Source organism: Mercenaria mercenaria, chromosome 15 (assembly GCF_021730395.1).
Source record: "Mercenaria mercenaria strain notata chromosome 15, MADL_Memer_1, whole genome shotgun sequence".
Taxonomy (NCBI): Eukaryota; Metazoa; Mollusca; class Bivalvia; order Venerida; family Veneridae; genus Mercenaria; species Mercenaria mercenaria.
In genome coordinates, this window is record NC_069375.1 from 44131199 (window position 1) to 44150075 (window position 18877).

Consider the following 18877-nt stretch of genomic DNA (forward strand, 5'->3'; position numbering starts at 1 on the left):
AAACATAAAGTCTGTGTAGAGATTACTGTCTTCGTTTTATCTCCAAAACGTCTATTGTGAAATCATTAATATTCGTGGGGGACTAATTTTCGTGGATTTCGTGGTTGAGTTAATCCACGAAATTTAATCCCAACGAACAAGTAAAATTCCCATTCATTTTATGTCCAAAAGTTGATATCCACGAATTCATATCCCCACGAAATTGCCGTTTTGACCAAAACCACGAAATTTCATGCCCACGAAATTTAATGATTTTACAGTATTCAGGTTTCAAATGAAGCATCACTTGAGTGATTGGTAATTTTGTATAAAGGTTAGTATTGCATATTGTTTGCATTCCCGCTCAGATTATTTGTTGGGGAGGTATGTCCCCTGAAAGATAATTTTTAAATACAATTTGTCCGGATTAATTTTCCTTTACCATTCGTGGGATTTAAATGGAATTTCTTAGGAAATTATCATTACCAAGCCTACTTGCGCATATGTTACGGGTTTTACGGTTTAGTTATTCTTCGCTATGTTATAGCCCTTTGATTTTTATACAAAAAGTAAATGAAGATATTCTTGTCTGTGCATCTTCTTCTTCTTGTCGTTCGCGTTGTCTGCGCATTATTACCAAAACTTCTGTTTAGACTTCAATAAAGCTTCACAAATTGGTATAAAGCCAAGTTATGCGTATCGTTGACAGGTACCACCCGAACTGTTTTTGTAGAGTTATGGCCTCTTAAAAGTCATTTTTGAGGACTATTTCTCCTATACTACTGGTGGGTTTTAAATTAAACTTCATAGAAATGATGAGTAGTTTGTGTTTGTGAAAGTTTATTTATAGCCGCCACCGGTAGTCGACACCTTCGACGACTTTAGTAGTTTTTACTGAGTGGTGCACGATACAAAAGACGTGCAAGTTCCAGAAGCTTCTCCGATTCTTTAGATACACTGGACTCTTATCTCAGTGTTAGTAGTTTTAGTTGGAGAACCATGGGCTTGAACTAACGACACCTGGTTTTGTAGTCAGACATGTTACTACTGGCCCTCTTCGTCCTCTCTAATGATGAGTTGCAAGCCTAGTTATGACCATTTTATTATTATACATGAAGTCTACATAGCACCATTCATGATTTTCTTGATTCTCTGTAGTATGTTAACATTTATTCCCAAGTTCTGTCTCCTAGAAACCATGCCGTATCAAGATTTAATGCATGGGGAGATATACTTTACCCCATATATACTTTGACATTATGAAAGGAGAAAACACCAGCTCCTATGGAATTTCAAAGGCCCATCATTCGTAGCTCTGACGAAGATCTCTAAACTGCACAATTCATCATGTAATTAACTAAATTGACAATTCATCTTTTATTTCATCATGTCACATTTTAAGGGTTATGACGTTCTATGTGTGTGGTTTTTTTTTTTTGCAAGACTTTAGTTTCGCTTGAAGCGTGTGGTATTTCTATCTAATACAGTATATGATGGCACCGTTTACCGGGAGGTTGAACCACTATATGCAGCCCATCTGGGCGTACCAGGTGTTTATAGCACTGGTATTGGCAATAGGGGTCAAACGACCTCGAGGGGAGGGGTGCGGTCATGGCTGTTTGTTACAATAAGGCGGTAAATATTATCATTGTTAATTTATGATATTGTTGTAATGACTATTATTTTTTATTATTATGTACAACACAATTTATAAAAAAATGCGTTTAATCAAATTGTTCAGTTTCAGTTTTGTGATTACATATCAGTCATGTTTTGTTATTTTCCTACATATCTGCGATGTGTCACATGTTTAATTGTAAAGCGCCTTTGAACGTATATTCCATATGAAAAGGGCGCTCAACAAATCTGGTATAATAATAATAATCATTGGCAGACAGTCTGGGCCTTTAGCCAAGCATTGTATATTACAATGTATATGATATATGCTTGAACATTCCTTACGGTTAATGGAGTTTAAATGCAATTCGTATAACCTCGAAAGCTTTTAATATTTGACCGAAATTGTGTTCTGTGCTCTTGTCCGTGTCATGAAGTAATGTTTTAAGCAGGCGAGGTGGAGGCTCGTTTGTATTATCTTCCTTTTATGCTTCCAGGAGATTTTACTGGTTGTAGATTTTCTAGTAATATGTGATGACAATCCTATCTCACATTAAACTGTTTTATTTTCGATTTTATGGACGAGGGGTTAATAGAAGAGAAAACACGTCATCATTTTTATATATGCGCATTTCGTGGCGAAACGTAAACCTTCTAAGGCCATTAAAGTTCCATAAGACTCAAAATTTTGTTACAGCTGTCCAAATAGATGATATGCATAATTACATTGTCAGAAACATGCTTCACTTAATACGGTATATGAACTCATAAAGTTAGAGCCAAAAAGGGAGGTAACCAAAAACAATAAATTCAATTAAACTGTCTTCTGTATTCATCAATATAAATTTTGACAAGCATTAGTGAAAACAATTATCGAAAATAGGATTTACTAACAGAATTATATTTTTATACTCATGGCGGAAAATGTAGCAGCCACATTTAAAGTAAAGGCATTATGATCCTTTAAACGTACAACCAAAAGAATTTTGAGTTATAGATAATACATTCATTAAATTTTAATTGTTTTCACGTTTTATGCTAGAATAGCGTTGACGCATGTTCGTTTCCTCTTTCTGCAGACGTTATAGCACGAACACAATAAAACATTCGCCATCCTTAGTCACTACCATTTGAAAGCGTAAGACCCTATGAATCACACAATATGCCATAAAGACCAGGGGCAGATTTCAACGGAAGTAGGGTAACTACAAGAAGCAATTTCATTATAAAAGTTTATATGAGGATTTCGGATGTGTGTCAGATTAAACAATACAACAGAAATATGTTAATATATTTAAATAGCTACATGCATACATGCTTTCTATGCGAGATATTGTTATGCTTTTACATATGATACGATAGTTGTTCTTGCTTACGCCAATTACCTCTGATACAGCAAGTTTCGCTTTTGAGTTACACATACAGTCATGAATCCAATTATTTCCAATACACATACAGTAAAACCTGTCTTAAACAGCCAGCCAAGGGAGTGGGAAAAAGTGACTGCTTACAGCAGGTGGTTGCTTAATGCAGGTAATTTATAGAATGAATGACCATTTCAGGAGGTGAGACACTGTCTGATTAATAGAGGTGATCGCTAAAGCAGGTTTTATCAGTTTAGGATTTATTATTTTCACAAATCTTTGTCCGAATATTGTCTGAATCACAATATATTTGATAATCAATGGCTTAAAATACAATTAAATAGAGTGCATTTTGATAATTGCTAGCCTTTTTTTACCGAACTTCAAACTTGGCAACTTGGTATAAATCACATACATTCTGACATCCAAAGTAGAATCTTCTACACTATAAACACTCTAAAGGATAATATAAGATATATAAATAGTGTTACATAGTATCATGAGTGGTATATAGCTTAGGAGTTCAGTTAGCATCTCTACTTTTTTCTTACACCTCTGTGTTTTCATCTTTCTTTGTCACACAAACACAATGGCAGCTACCGATCGAAAATACAAACAAATTCTTCACATTAAGCTTTGCCAGTGATTCTGCCATTGTATTTCCCCCTTTCTTTTTTTGTGATTTTCCATCGCCTTGCTCTATTTCCACAAAATCCGACTTGGCATCGGTTCTGGTATCGTTTGTTGATTTCGGTTTAGGTTTTGCAGATTGAACAATGATGGTTGTTGTATCTTGATCAGACATATCATAAGCCACATCTTTACTGTAAGGTACTTTCTGCTCCTCATCATCTGACACTTCGTCTGATGCAAATACTTGGTTACCTACCCCTTTCATTTCAACAGCAACATCATCTACAGACAAGTCTACAGTCTCTGCATTGTTTTCGTTAGTACTCTTCCGTTCAGTTCCTTTTTTTCCCGCAACCTGATCATTTACTGCAGTTTTAGTTTTAGTGTCATTAACTTTAGTTGCAGCATCTTTAACTTTGTTATCTGTGGAACTGTCGGATTCACAACAACATTCTAAACACGCTCCTAAACACGCTCCTAAACACGCCCCACAGCAATAATATAAGCAATATCCCATTCCGTAAAGTACTGATCCCGTTAAAGATAGTCCAAGCACGATAATCACAAAGCTACTAGGACCTAGACATATATAGAAGGAATATCCCAGCTGATCCGTTGAATAATCTTTAAGAACTAGCATACAACCAGAAAAGCTCAGGATACCTGAAACGGTATCAACATTTTTGTCTATTAAAATCTCGCATTTTGGTAACAACTATTGGTGCGTTATTAAATCATCCAATTAAAATATATCGACTCAGTGATATAATAATAATAATAATAGTGATAATAATAATAAGTATTATAACAATAATATCAATAATAATGATAATAATAATAACAACTTTATTTATAGAAGGTAGCACATGAAGATATAGATCAGTACAAGGTGCAAATAACAAAACTTAATTTTAAATGTGGCCTTTTGGGAAACAAAACAACCAAATACAATTTACACTATCACACAACCTAATCACTTAGACAAATACCCCTAAAATAGACATTGCCTTTAAGTATCCATTTATACAATTTCCATTTAGGCAATCAGTTAGAGACAGCTTATTTATATATAATTATATGTTTACTTCCGTCTCTACTATATATGTACAATTCATAGTAAAATACAATAAAACAAATAAAACACAGGATATAGCCCCATTTTTTTTTTATAAAAAGCTACAATTCTTTTATCCACCAGAATATCTCTTAATACATGAATATGTACCTTTGAATGCATTTGTAATTTTAATGATAATTTACTAATTAATTGATATTAATATAAGAAACATTTAAATGGAAAAATAAATGGCGATTCAAAGTGCAAACAGAAGCATCTTGATCATAGAATAAACCTACGAGATAAACACGAACCCAAGAGAAAGAAAAGTACCATATAAAGACCTGAAATCATCTGGATGGACGGGAAACCCGTGTCACTCTTCGCAAGCATTTTCAATTTCTCCCACATATTTTCTAAAATTTCATAAACAGTGTCATCAATACTGTCCCTGCAGCTCCAATTACATACACATTGCCAGAGAACAGCGACAGATATGGCTAAAGCAAATGTTGTCGACGTAGCCACTAATCCTACCACTCGAATGTCTAAAGCTGTGCCAAAATAGAAAAGTAAGGTGTCTAAAATGCTAGAAATGTGTCTTTTACTTATCTTTTAAATAATAAAATCTTTCGAAACTAGAACTGTCACAGAAGTGACGAATTACACCCATACAATACGGCCTTGTCACAGAAATATGGCAAAGTTGGAAAGAGTCCATAACTACGTAAAAAATGGTGGTTTGTAGCCAATGTCGAACTTGACCTGTAATTTATTATGTTACACATGTGCACCAAAGATTATTTCAATATGTCATCCCTTTCATGAGTTATTGTCCGGAAACCATAAAAACAAACGGACCGACAGACCGAACGACCGACAAGCTCACTCCTATATATCCTCCCACCCCAACAAACCGTATAATTAATAACTTTGTTGTTCTCGACAAAGGCAAAATAGCGTATAATTATCATGGCTGTTTCAAGAAACTTGTTTCACATACCCTGCGTCTTCACAGCTTAAGTAGTAGAGGAAGACCAGAGTCGACTCTTTGTGCATTCTTTCATGCACCGGTTGGCCTCTGGTAGAATCACCGACTATTCGCAAACATTCCAAACGGTGTCAGAAAATATAGCGGTGAATTCATCGACCTTAATGAACTTGCTACGGTGTCCCCTCTTGAAAAGTTATTCTTGTTTTATAAAGTAACAGCTTTAGACTCAATGCATGTTGTTGATGCATGTATAATAGTAGAACAGAATGTTTTTCTTGTCTTCTTAAAACTGTGAACGTCATAATTTGTGTTTCATTGTGTGCCGTAGTAATATGTCTCATATAATGCTTAGATAATTTTGCGCTAGATATAACTGTACATAACTTACCATTTTTCCCCTCGAAATTACATTTTCGAAAACCAAGCATAGTATCATCTGTAATGTTAGTGGAATTGTCTGTAGTGGCAATAATACTGACCTCAGTTGTTGTAAGTGTATTGTGCGTGCGATTGTAGGTGCTATTGTAGGTACTGTTGTAGGTGCCGTTCTGTATATCATTTTCAGCTACAATACAGCATTTGTAAAGCAGTCCAACTACGTCACATCTGGAATCCGACACCCAATGAGGGGTAAAAAAAGCCACTGGGTATAGAACTATCCCAGGCGCAGATATCAAAAAGAATACAGTATGCACAAAACAGTCACAAAAATTGCTCATGGCTACTCAAACAAGTTGGTTCTGAAAAGAAACGAAGCAATGTATATTAGTTCCTTAAATAAAGCATTTAATGTAATGTAATATTAAAAAATGATCTAGATGTCACCCGAAAAAGGAATAAACATCATTCGATGATCAGTACTTTTAAAATAGTATATGCACATGCATACGTTCCTTATCAAATGCTATATCAATCAAAAATGTATAAGAAGTTATCACCTAAATCACGATACATATGGACATTAATTATTATTATCATTATTATACCAGATTTGTTGAGCGCCCTTTTTATATGGAATACACGTTCAAAGGCGCTTTACAATTAAAAATGTGACATATCGCAGACATGTAGGAAAATAACAAAACATGACATATGCAATCACAAAACTGAAACTGAACAATTTGATTAAACGCCTTTTTCATAAATGATATATTCAATGGCGTTGTACATAATAATAAAAATAATAGTTAATACAATAATATCATTCTCTTGAAAACATTGAGTCACATTATAAACAAAATCATTATATGCCTTTAAGGCGTATGTCGATTTCTTTCTTCCTTCCTTTTCCTAATAAAATGATCAAAATTTGCTATGTTACTACAAGTAAAACTGCTTCTTGAATCAAAAGATTTTCTTCAAGTTTTCATATCATTTCATACATATATACAAGTTCTGGCAACCACATGCATATGACTGCGTATTAACAAATGCCATTCCATTTGAAAGGACAAATGAACGAAATTTATGTTAGATGTACATATGGCAAAAGAATAATATAGTAGATAAAAGTCAAACATCAACTAAAAGTTATTAGCCAAGAGCAATCTAAAGTAACATTAATTCAACAAGAATTTGTAAAAGAGTTACCAACGTCCCCCGCCTTTAAGAACATTTTTTCACAAAACATACTGCATGCCAATACAGCATCTTGGCATGAACAAACAATCGCCACAAAAATGTCAAGAGTGCCAGGATGCCACAATATATGCCCGCATTGTAGATGTTACAGTAAAACATATTCTGTATAAGTTTGGTAGTCAGTAAGCCAAAACAATGACATATTGACATATCCAATTCTAACAACCAGGTTAAAAAATTAAATTACCAGGAAGAGATACCTTAAAATACACCTAAAGTTTGAAAGTACAATCTATGTTGTACCACAGAAAAGTGGTCTTGATTTTTCCTTACAGTCAATTATAAAAAAGTTACAATGTATATATATTATTTATAGTAACAACAAAGGGAAGTTAATCTTAAAAAATAAAATCCTTACCAGGTAATGATAGGTCAAAATACCGCTATAAATTGAATGTAACATGCATGTTGTACTACAGAAAAGTGGTCTCGATTTTTCCCTATGCCCAGTAATAAAAAAAGTTACAATATAAGCTATTTATAGTAACAAGAAAGTGAAGTAATTCTAAATTAGAGACCCGGTTCTTGGCATGACACTCAATCTCATGATGGTGAACAAATGCGCCAAGTTACATCAAAATCCCTCAATGCAGAAAGAAGAAATGCTTTAGACAAAGTTATTCTTGTATCTGACCTTAACCTTAGAGCTAGGGGTCTGGGTCTTGGGCGTGACATGTCGGCTCAATATGGTGAACATTTATGCCAAGCTACTTCAAAATCCTTTTATGGATGGCAGAGTTATGGACCGGACATAAACAGACCCTGTTAACCTTCGACCTCTAAGTGAGGCATTGACCTTGGAGCTAGGGGTTTGGGTCTTGCGCATAACATGTCGTCTCATTATAGTGAACATTTATGACAAGTTATTTCAAAATCCCTTCATGGATGGCAGAGTTATGTATTGGGCACGAAACAGACCTTGTTAACCTTTGACCTCTAAGTGTGACCTTGACCTTGGAGCTAGGGGTCAGGGTCTTGCGCATGACACGTCGTCTTATTTATGACAAGTTATTTCAAAATCCCTTCATAGATGGCAGAGTTATGGACCGGACACGAAGTGTGATGGACGGAAGGAAGGGCGGATGGACGAAAGGACAGATGGACGGAAGGACGAAAGGACGCAGCCTATTTCTATGTCCCCCATTTTTTCTTCGGAAAAGGCGGGGGACAATAACCGACTATCAAAACGTCTTGACCATAATGGATACAGGTCGAGCTTCCACTATCGAAGCAATATTGAAAAAATATACGTTTTATACGATTATTTAATTGAGCAAATAATGCGTAAATACATTTTGTACATGTAAATTAAATTTCCAACAAGTAATCATAACTTTTAACCTAATTCTAAGAAAATCAATGTAAACGCCGTGATAACAGAATTTTGTAAATTTGCACTTAAAGATAAAGCTTGTTATCCTTTGTACATGTAGCTGCTAAGCCTCTCATGAGATAATCTTTGTAAGACACTGACACTTGAAATACGTATCTCAAACAAACTAGATATGAAGCTTTGTATTTGCTGTATATTATGCTAATGCTATAATAGATTAAAACGAAACATAGTTCTCTAACCCAGACAATAAACTCGGCATAAGCACATTTGCCGAACCAATTAGAATCTATAGCATTTGAAAGAAATGCGTTATAATATTATCAACATGAAATAGGAATGGGGCGGGTGACACTGCGAACGTACTAATCAACACACATTACATATAAAACGGTGTGCATAAAACAAATGAAAAATGGAACGCCGCCTTGCAATGGAAAATGTTTCTTGGCATCCTGACGAGACAGTGTTAATAAAATCCTTTGGGAATATTTTTGTCACCGCTGCGCATGTGGCTAGCTAATCACTAAAATTTTTGGTTTTATATAAGTAGTAGGTGCAGTAAAGTTTGCGTGTTGTTATGAGTGTATATTTTCGAATATTGTTTTGAACTTTGGTGTAGTATTTATAAAAGAGCCCGACCTCTTTGCATCTAGAATCTAACACCCAATTTGGGGCGAAAAAGTGATCGGATATAGAAATAATCTAGGGAACGCAAAACATTCTTTTTCAAAGATATATCTCTGCAAGGAAGTGAAGAAACAATACACACCATACCATATGTAGCACAACATAGCTGATATTTTGACTGTTTTTGCTTCAGTCACTGTCTACGAGCCTCGTAATTGTCTTACATAGACAAAAAAGATGGTCAGAGGCTGCCCATAGATATGACGACTGAAAATTCTGACATGAGAAGTTTTTTTTTCAATGTTAATAATCATTAAATATCACAGCTTAATTGTACCTTTTGCTTTTATGTTAGAAGTCACCTTACAGACATATCCATACAAATCAAAGTAAGGTCGTCATTTCACGACAAATGCATTTAATTTAATAAAATAGTAGTAGCTATTTAAAGAATTCTGCTTCAAGTGTTAAAATATTTAAAAATGTTACCTTTCAAAATGAACTGTCCAACGCACTTTACCCAATATGAAATATGTTGCCACTTTGAATTTATTAAAGATAAAAATTATCAGTTCAAATGTACATCGCTGTCTCAAGAGTACTAGCTCTTTGTCGTTGATAGTATTTGATACAATACTTGCGAACTTCACCAAGTATTTGATACAAAAATATCAAATTATGAAGAAATTCTTAATTATTTCAACCAACCATCTGTTCGGTTTAAATGCCGCAAACACATGTAATGTTATAAAATAATCTTGCTGCAGACAGAAGTATTCGGGTCCAGTATAACTGTTTAGGCAGTAAAAAGCCTGATATTTGTTCACACATAAACCAGTGATTTTGCCTTACCATATTCTTCAAATAATAGAAGAAATGAAATAAAATAAGTGCGTTTCGTTTTAGTACTATTTTATTATATAGCGTTTATTAATAGACTTCAGCAGGAGATTCATCTTACACCCGGGTTGTAAAATGAGTTTTCCAGCTCGGGAAAGTCCTATTTCAACATTTCTGCGGTACGGTTATGCTGCACGTGATATTACAGTTGATAATATTATTACTGAAACACATGCATGTAAAATGTTTTTCTTTTTGGATTTCAAGCCAAAACATTTGGTCTGAGCTAGTTCCATTAGCACAAAACCTTTTGTAATTAATATCCGGGCTTTTTGTCTTATTATACAATATTCAATTCAAATTTATTTAGGCATATGATCATAATTCATAATAAAATACAATTATACAATATTCAATTCAAATTTATTTAGGCATATGATCATAATTCATAATAAAATACATATAAGATACAAATACAAATACCAAGATAGAGAATAATTTTAAATAATTTTAAAAAAGCGCAAAGAAACTTAATAATAATTCAAAGGAGAAAAAAATGTGATTTCACGGCCTAGGATAACCCATTAAAGCAACATAAATGCATCTATTTCTATAGGGTCCCTAGATTAAACTATATTTTAATACCACAAAGAAAATTGTGTATAAGTAAGTGTAAAGCAATATTTTGGAAAAGAGATACAATTTGCAGTCTTATATAACAATTATTTAGCATCATATAATTCTTTTCAACCTGATTTCTGATTTGCATTTGGCCTTTCTTTGTATTCTGACTTGCCTAGGATTGTTCGATTATATTCTGCAAAAAGAGTATAATATCTAGCGCATTATTGGAGTTATGAAATCTGCACGTTTAAATTCAGTAATTTTAAAACAAAAGATATGTAATGAAGTTGCGATGGGTAGATTTGCTGGTCCATTTAGAGTTTCACCCTTTAAAAATCTAAAAATCTCACCAGTTGGCTTAATCCCCAAGTCTGACGGGGGTTGGCGACTTATAACTCACTTATCTTACCCGGAAGGGAAAAGTGTAAATGATGGTATTGATGATAAAATTAGCTCAGTTAATTATACATCATTTGACAGTGTGGCAGATATGATTTTTCGGTTGGGAAGAAACTCGGAAATAGCCAAGCGTGACATTAAATCAGCAATTCGGCTTTTACCTATTTCCCCGGATGATTTCTGTTTACTAGGTTTAAAAGATAATGATGGTAATTATTTATATCGATAAGTTTTTACCGATGGGTTGCAAGATATCATGTGCATTGTTTGAAAAGTTTTCAACATTCTTACAATGGTTAGTTCAGTACTTTGCAAAAAGAAATACTATGGATCACTATTTGGATGATTTCATTTTTGCGGGAGCTCGCAATACAAATCATTGCAGAGAGCTTGTTTCGTCATTTTCATCAGTTTGTGCTGCCATTGGGGTTCCTATTGCGGAAGAAAAATCAGTAGGGCCTTGTACAAAGTTGATATTTTTAGGACTGGAACTAGATTCAATTTGCATGATAGTTAGGATTCCCTTGCATAAAGTTGAAGAATTGCGTGAATCTATATTTAATGTTCTGCAGAAAAGAAGGTTACATTAAAAGATTTCAGTCATTGGTTGGCAAGTTGTCCTTTTTTAGCCAGGCTATTCGCTCAAGTAGAGCGTTTTTAAGAAGATGCTATGACGTTATGACAGGTGTAAAAAAGCCACATTACAGGTTACGTATGTCAGTTTCAGTTAAGCTGGATTTAAGTATGTGGTTAACATTTCTTGAGAAGTTCAATGGTATAACATACATACCAGCAGCCGACTGGTTGGACAGTGGTAGTTTGCAGTTATTTACGGATAGCGCAGGTTCTTCTCATCTCGGTTGTGGTTGTTTTTATAGTAATGAGTGGTCGTTTTTTGCATGGCCTAAAAGCTGGTGGTGTGAGGAAATAATGGCTGATATCACATTTTTAGAAATGGTTCCGGTTATTCTTGCTTTGAGTTTGTGGGGAAAACAATTGCAATATAATAAAGTTTTATTGAGAATAGATAATGAAGCGTTAGTAGGGGTTATTAATAAACAGACATCCAAGTCCAAACGTCTCATGCAGCTGGAGCGTCAATTTGTATTATTGGCTATGGAATACGGAATAGTTTTTAAGGCATTACATATTTCCACACACCTAAATTCAATTGCTGATTCTATTTCCCGTAAGCAGTGGGACCGTTTCCGGAATTTAGCGCCAGATGCGAACCAGGAACCTCAACAGATACCAGATCGTTTTCGGTCAATGATTTACAATCTGAAGCTGCACGATTATTAAACGCTTCAATTTCGGATAATACAAATGATGCTTACAGTACGGGCCTTAACTCTTTTGAGCGCTTTAGGAGGTTATATAGTTTGCAAGACTTTTGGCCGCCAACTATAGAGCAAGTAGTTATGTTTATTTCTTGGTTGTCGTTACAAGGTTTGGCACACTCTACGGCATGTTTGTACGTCAGTGCCATCGGATTTCAATGTAAGATAAAAAATGTTCTTGATATATCTAGGCATTACATTATTGAAAAAACTTTAGAAGGTGTTAAGAGATCTTTCAGCAGAAAGAATCGGGAACCTAGGTTACCAATAACACCTCATTTATTGCAGAATATTTTGGCAGTTATACCTATAGTGTGCTCAAATTTATATGAAAGTCATTTGTTTTCAGCAGCATATTGCCTTGCTTTCGCTGCTTTCTTGAGAGTAGGGGAACTTGCTGCAAAAAATACAGTATCACTTTCAAATGTTCTTTTAATATCTGACGTAAATGTTAATGAAAAGGAAGGTAATGTAACAATTGCTATTCGATATTCTAAAACGGACCAATATGGGAAAGGATCAGTTCTGAAAATAAGAAGGACATACTGTAAGATTTGTGCGGTCAGTAACATCATTGAGTTTTTAAAGCGACGTCCGAAAGTACGTGGCCCCTTTTTCTGCCATTTGAATGGAAAACCGCTTACACGCTATCAGTTCACATCTGTATTGAAAAAATGTGTAGGTAATTTACAGGTAGATTACGGAAAATTTACATCTCATTCATTTAGAATAGGGGCAGCAACTGCTGCAGCTATGGCAGGTTATCCTGTTGACACAATTAAGCGAGCTGGCCGATGGCGCTCAGAGGCTTATCGTGCCTACCTTAAACCAGAGTCAGTTTACACGCTTCCCATTTTAACATAAATATGTCGAGCTGTGTATATATTCAAAAGGAAGTGTGTAAAATTTATAAATTTAGAAAAATGTCAGATTGTTATAAATTTTCCGTAGTGTAATTTGAACAAAGTTGTTCTAGGTACAACAAAGATTTGGTGTGTTGAATCCTCAATAATCAAGCGGGCCTTTCTTGTTGCAAGACACCGGCCTGGTGGGCTGAATCTGGACTTGGAATCTGCTGAGTTTGTGGTGCAAGGATACGGTGTCTATCTTTATTAGATGTGATTGGTAAATTGAAAACCTTGCAGAAAGTTGGAGAGGTGCCAGATATTATTCTGTTGCATTGTGGGGGCAATGACCTTGGTCGTATTGCACTTAAAAACATTCGCAATCAAATAGATGAGATAATTAAGTTTATTGATGACAAGTTCCAAGCTAAAATTGTTTGGTATGAGATACTTCCTCGCTCCTCATGGCGCTATTCTGACAATCATTACGCAATGGAGCAAGCTAGGAAACGAATTAATAGCTATGCTGCTAAAAATGTAATAAGAAACAAGGGTTGTTATATTAAATATCCTGACCTGAGGGAGGTAACTCGAGCTTTATATACAGAAGACGGCGTACATTTATCTTTTCTTGGCAACTGTTTATTTTTAGCACAATTATCTTCTGCATTACAAGCATTCATGTCTGGTAAAACATTTTGTTTTGAATAAGCCGTCGTGCGATTATGATGGTTCTCGTACTCGTCCAGCAATCTGTTGGTGGATATTCGCTGTTCCAAAAGTGTTTTTGTTTATCTCTTTTGGCGGTGGCTAACATCTTGTTCCCAGATATATCTGGGATCAGCGATGTTGCCATTTGGCAGACAGCGAAATCCGAACAGAAGTTACTATACTTAGGTTTTTTATTCTAATTATTCAAATCGCTTTGACTGCGAAAGTGAAATAGTATTTTAGCATGTTTGGTCAGGGACATTTGTATGACTTGGTCACTGATTCCCAGGATCAGTCATCAATGTTTATGGCCGAATGGAAAGTTCAGCAGATTTATTAAAAAGTTTCACTGTTTGGGGGCAGGCAATTTATTGAACTTAGCCTTTTGGGGCATTTACTGAATTTACCCTTTTGGGGCAAAATTTTTGTCACGGACATTTGTATGGCTTGGTCACTGATTCCCAGGATCAGTCATCAATGTTTCTGGCAAATGGGAAGTTATCGGATTTATTAAAAAGTTAAACTGATTTGGGGCAATTTATTGTATTTAGCCTTTTGGGGCAGTTTTTGAATTTAGCCTTTTTGGGCATTATTTAAATTAGCCTTTTGTGGCAGTTTTTGAATTTAGCCTTTTGGGGCATTAACGGATTGCTGAAAGGTCGCCCTAAAAGACAATTTGTTCGGTGACTGGTTGACCTAGTGGGGTCAACATGACGAGTGCGGGAACCATGTCCAGTATATCCAAACCATAGAGAAGGCAAATACAGTCGTGAAATTTTTGTAAATTTTTATGAATAAATGTGATAAAACTTACAACAGACTTGCTTTAATTAGTGGTCGACTGGATGTGAAACAACGAAATATCCCGAGTGAAAGCATACTACATAAAATGAATATGAATGTCAATCTTTATTCGCATGTCAGTTTTAATTAAAACGCTCATTTGAAACGAAGATACTGACAGGCTTGCTTTCAGTCGGGTGTTGTTGTTTGACAATTAGTTGACCTTGAATCTCCCAATAATTGCGGTTATTCCTTTAGTGAATAACCGTTTGTTACTACAGTTCCGATTTGAGCGTCTGCAAAAGCGTTGTAAGTATTTAGCCAGTTTACGCATGTAAAAGTTATGTATTTACATTTTTTCATGGTCTATTCAAGGGAAATAATTTCAACAACTTTATATCACAATAAGACTAATGCAGCGCTATTTGTTTGTATCTCCAGGGCTTCAACCGAAGACTGTAAAAATGGCACTCTTGATTTAGAACAATACATATTATGACCGTTTAAGTTACACCATTGTGTGGTTTATTAGAAATACATCAGAATAACTCAATGACTGCTAAAACACAGGGGCCTGAAGAGGCCTATGGCCCATTTGGTCCCTGGACAAGGTTTTGTCATGAATGCACCGGGGATCCCTTGCCAGGCCCAGGGCCCTGTCGAAAAGGTTGCCCGCCCCCACCCCCAAAGTTAAACTCGCTCCTACGCCTATGTGTAATTTATGTTAACTAATTATAATATTGAGGGATGCTCAGTGAGATGACAATCTGTATGATCAATCTGTAAACGCACTGTCTGCGGAATGGGCATTTTGAAAAAAAAAAGAAGAAAAAAAACTTACAGGTAGGGTTACATGTACATTGATCTCATCATGCATTTAAAGACAGTCAAAGTATAAAGTATTTAAATATACAACATCTGAATTCTCTCTTACAATAACATTTTCAAGGGTTCAAGTCATGCACAGCAGTGCACTATTTTTTAAAAACGCGACTCTATACTCCATCTTTGTAGGAATTATAAAAGTATTGTTCGGCAACAAGTATAGTTTATATTTTATGGAACATACCGTGTATAATATTTTGGTCCGCTGCTGTGAAACATATTGAATGCATGAGAACGTCTTAATTGTGTCACTCTGTCCTCAAAACATAACTGTTACATTCTAACTTTCGTAATATATCGCATGGCAAGAAAATTAAATGCTGGTCCTTTGCAAAGAATATTTTAGGTGACTTCTAGCCTTTGCTGTAACTTCTTAGTCTGCCGGAACAGGTCGGACAGGAGTAATCAAATTTACAATGTATTGATGCACTTGAATGTTATTGTTCGTTTGTTATTTACTTCTAGAAGTTAAGAGGATCTTATCATCTATTTTGTTCTATTTAACTAAATCCAACAGACGAATGAGATAGATATTTGTGGAAAATTTAGATTGGCATTCATATAAAATACATTTTTGTTCGTGTAATCCGAGAATTGGTTGGATATGAACCGCTCCAAAGTCCTGGACTCTACAGTGTATTAAGAATTGACACCGGTTTGTACTTAAAAACTTCCAAAGGTCTCGACTTCTTGTGAATCGGACTGACGCGAGCTGATTTCATATCGTCAGGAAAACCAGCAAGAATACCAAAATCAACCGACATACTAAGAATAAGAATAATGGGAATTTTCAGCTGCACCATCCATATCAAACAAACAAACATTTTTTTCTCGACTATATTTGCATTCTGTTTTTGATTTATTCATTGATCATCTGAAGTCAAACATGGTCATGCTTTTTGTCGGGGTCTATCGGACTTGGAAACTGCTATCTTAAATTGTTGTATCTTAAAACGGCGCATACCGTTTGTCTAGAATATTTCAGTTTCTATCGCTTTTAGTTTTATGTGGATGGAGGGGTAATTTATATTGGAGTCCTTACAAATTTACTCAATTGAATTACAGTCCTCGCTATGATTTTCAATCTACCAGTATTTCATCGTACACAATGAAACACTAAGTTAAGAATGTACAAAGGTATTCAATAAAAGGGTTCCTTCGGAATAAGAGACGGCCATCAGACACCCGGACCATATATGGACGATTGGGCCATTTTCAGAAACGTCTTGACGACATAATGTAATGATTGATGCAACTTGAAATTTTCATCCGATGCTGTACATTATAACAAGAGGTCCATAGTGGTCCTAACTCGCTCACCTGACCTTAACTTTTTGATCTTGATACCTGAATCATAAATGATAACAACTGTGTTTAGTATAAACCAAGAAGCCAAGTGCCACCATTTGAATACATTTGGGAGAGGACCTTATATTGATACTAAAGATCAAGTTTCATGAAAATTCACCAAGCAGATCATGAGAAGGAGTCACATAAACGTTTGATCTATATTTAGCTTTTGCGACCCCTAAAAGAGGCCAAGCGCCTCTAGTTGAACACATTTGAGAGAGGACCTTATATTGATCGACCAAGTTTGATGAAGATCCATCGAGTGGTTAAAGAAAAGAAGATGTTTGAAGTTATAACTATTTTTAAACCTTTCTGTCAATTAAAGAGGCCGAGTGCAACCATTTGAACAAATTTGGGAGAAGACCTTACAATAAAGTCTGATAAAGATCCATTCAGCTCTTCACGAGAAAAACTCGTTTAAACGTGTTTTTATTTCTAGCTCTAGTAGCCCCTAAATGGGACAGGACGCCGCTATTTTAAAAATAATCCATGGGTTCATGAAAAGATGTTGTTTAATAGTATTTCTGTTTTCTACCTCTAGTGGCCCTTAAAAGGGACTTAGTGCCCACATCTGAACAAAAGTTGGCGAGGACCTCATAATGAATCTAATGACCAAGTTTGTTGAAGATCCATCAAGTGGTTAATGAGAACAAGTTGTGTAAATGTATTTTTATTTTTTAATCAAGTGGATATTGAGAACAAGTTGTGTAAATGTATTTTAATTTTTAGTCTAGTGACCCATTAAAGGGGTCCAGCGGACCTAGATCAAGTTTGATGAAGATCTATCAAGTGATTCATGACAGGATGTTGTTTAAAGGTATTTCTATTTTTCGCTAAAGTGACCCCTAAAAAGGGTCAAATGCCCCCTATTTGACCAAATTTGTTAGAGGAATTTATAATAATTCTGCAGATCAAGGTTGGTGCACAGGAAGTATTTTAAATATATTTTGATCTCTAGCAACCCCTAAAAGGAGCCAACCTCTCCCATTTGAATCAAACTGGGAGAGGGCCTAATAATAATTATGCCAAGTTTGATGAAAATCCATCAAGCTATGAGTAGAAGCCATTTAAAAGTATTTCTATTTTTAGCGCCCCCCCCCCTCCAAAAAAAGGGACCGAGTGTCCCCATTTCAACAAATTTCAGAGAGGACATTATAATGATGCTACAGAACAAGTTTTGTGTTTCCCTTTGAACACACTTGAAAAAGGACTTTAAAACGACACAGACCAGTTTATCGAAGATCCATCAAGCGGTTCATGAGAATAAGTTATTTAAAGGTATTTCTATATATTTAGCTCTAGCGGCCCCTAAAAAGGGCCGATTGTCCCCATGTGAACAAATTCGGAAGAGGACCTTATAATGATGCTACTGAACATGTTTGACAAAGATTCATCAGGCGGTTCATGAGAATAAGTCGTTTAAAGGTATTACCATTTTTAGCTATAGCGGAACTTCAAAGGGGCCAAGCGCAACAATTTTGAAAACAAAAACTTGAGAGCGGACCTTGCCAAGATGCTACAGACCAAGTTTGGTGTAATTCTGACCGGTAGTTTCAGAGATGTTAATGTAAATTGTGGATGACGGACGCCGGACCATCAACCTGTGCTAGTTATATGAAACTTATTCATCCTGATGTTATTAAAGTAAAGTGTTTTTTATTACAGGCGAACTTCATGAAGCGACCTGTGATGGCATTCGTTGTTATTTGACTTATCCTCTGCAAAAAGTAAAGGAAGGCATTCTGATAAACTATCTGGGCCCGTATTCGAAACTTTTTTAAGTATGAAACTTAAAGCTAAATTAGCACAGATTGTGATGAACATTTGCATAGATGTGAATTAAGCAGTTACA

At 35.3% G+C, this 18877-nt stretch overlaps 1 protein-coding gene across 1 annotated transcript; it reads right to left on the bottom strand.

The window, feature by feature from the left end:
* Positions 1-2606: 2606 nt before the first annotated feature.
* LOC123561575 (uncharacterized) lies at positions 2607-9788 on the bottom strand. Its single transcript, XM_053524349.1, has 4 exons — positions 9738-9788; positions 6033-6384; positions 4995-5204; positions 2607-4256 (listed from the first exon to the last, which is right to left on the bottom strand). The coding sequence occupies exons 2-4, from the start codon at positions 6361-6363 to the stop codon at positions 3508-3510; spliced, it is 1290 nt and encodes a 429-aa protein (XP_053380324.1). The 5' UTR covers positions 6364-6384; positions 9738-9788; the 3' UTR covers positions 2607-3507.
* Positions 9789-18877: the final 9089 nt, after the last annotated feature.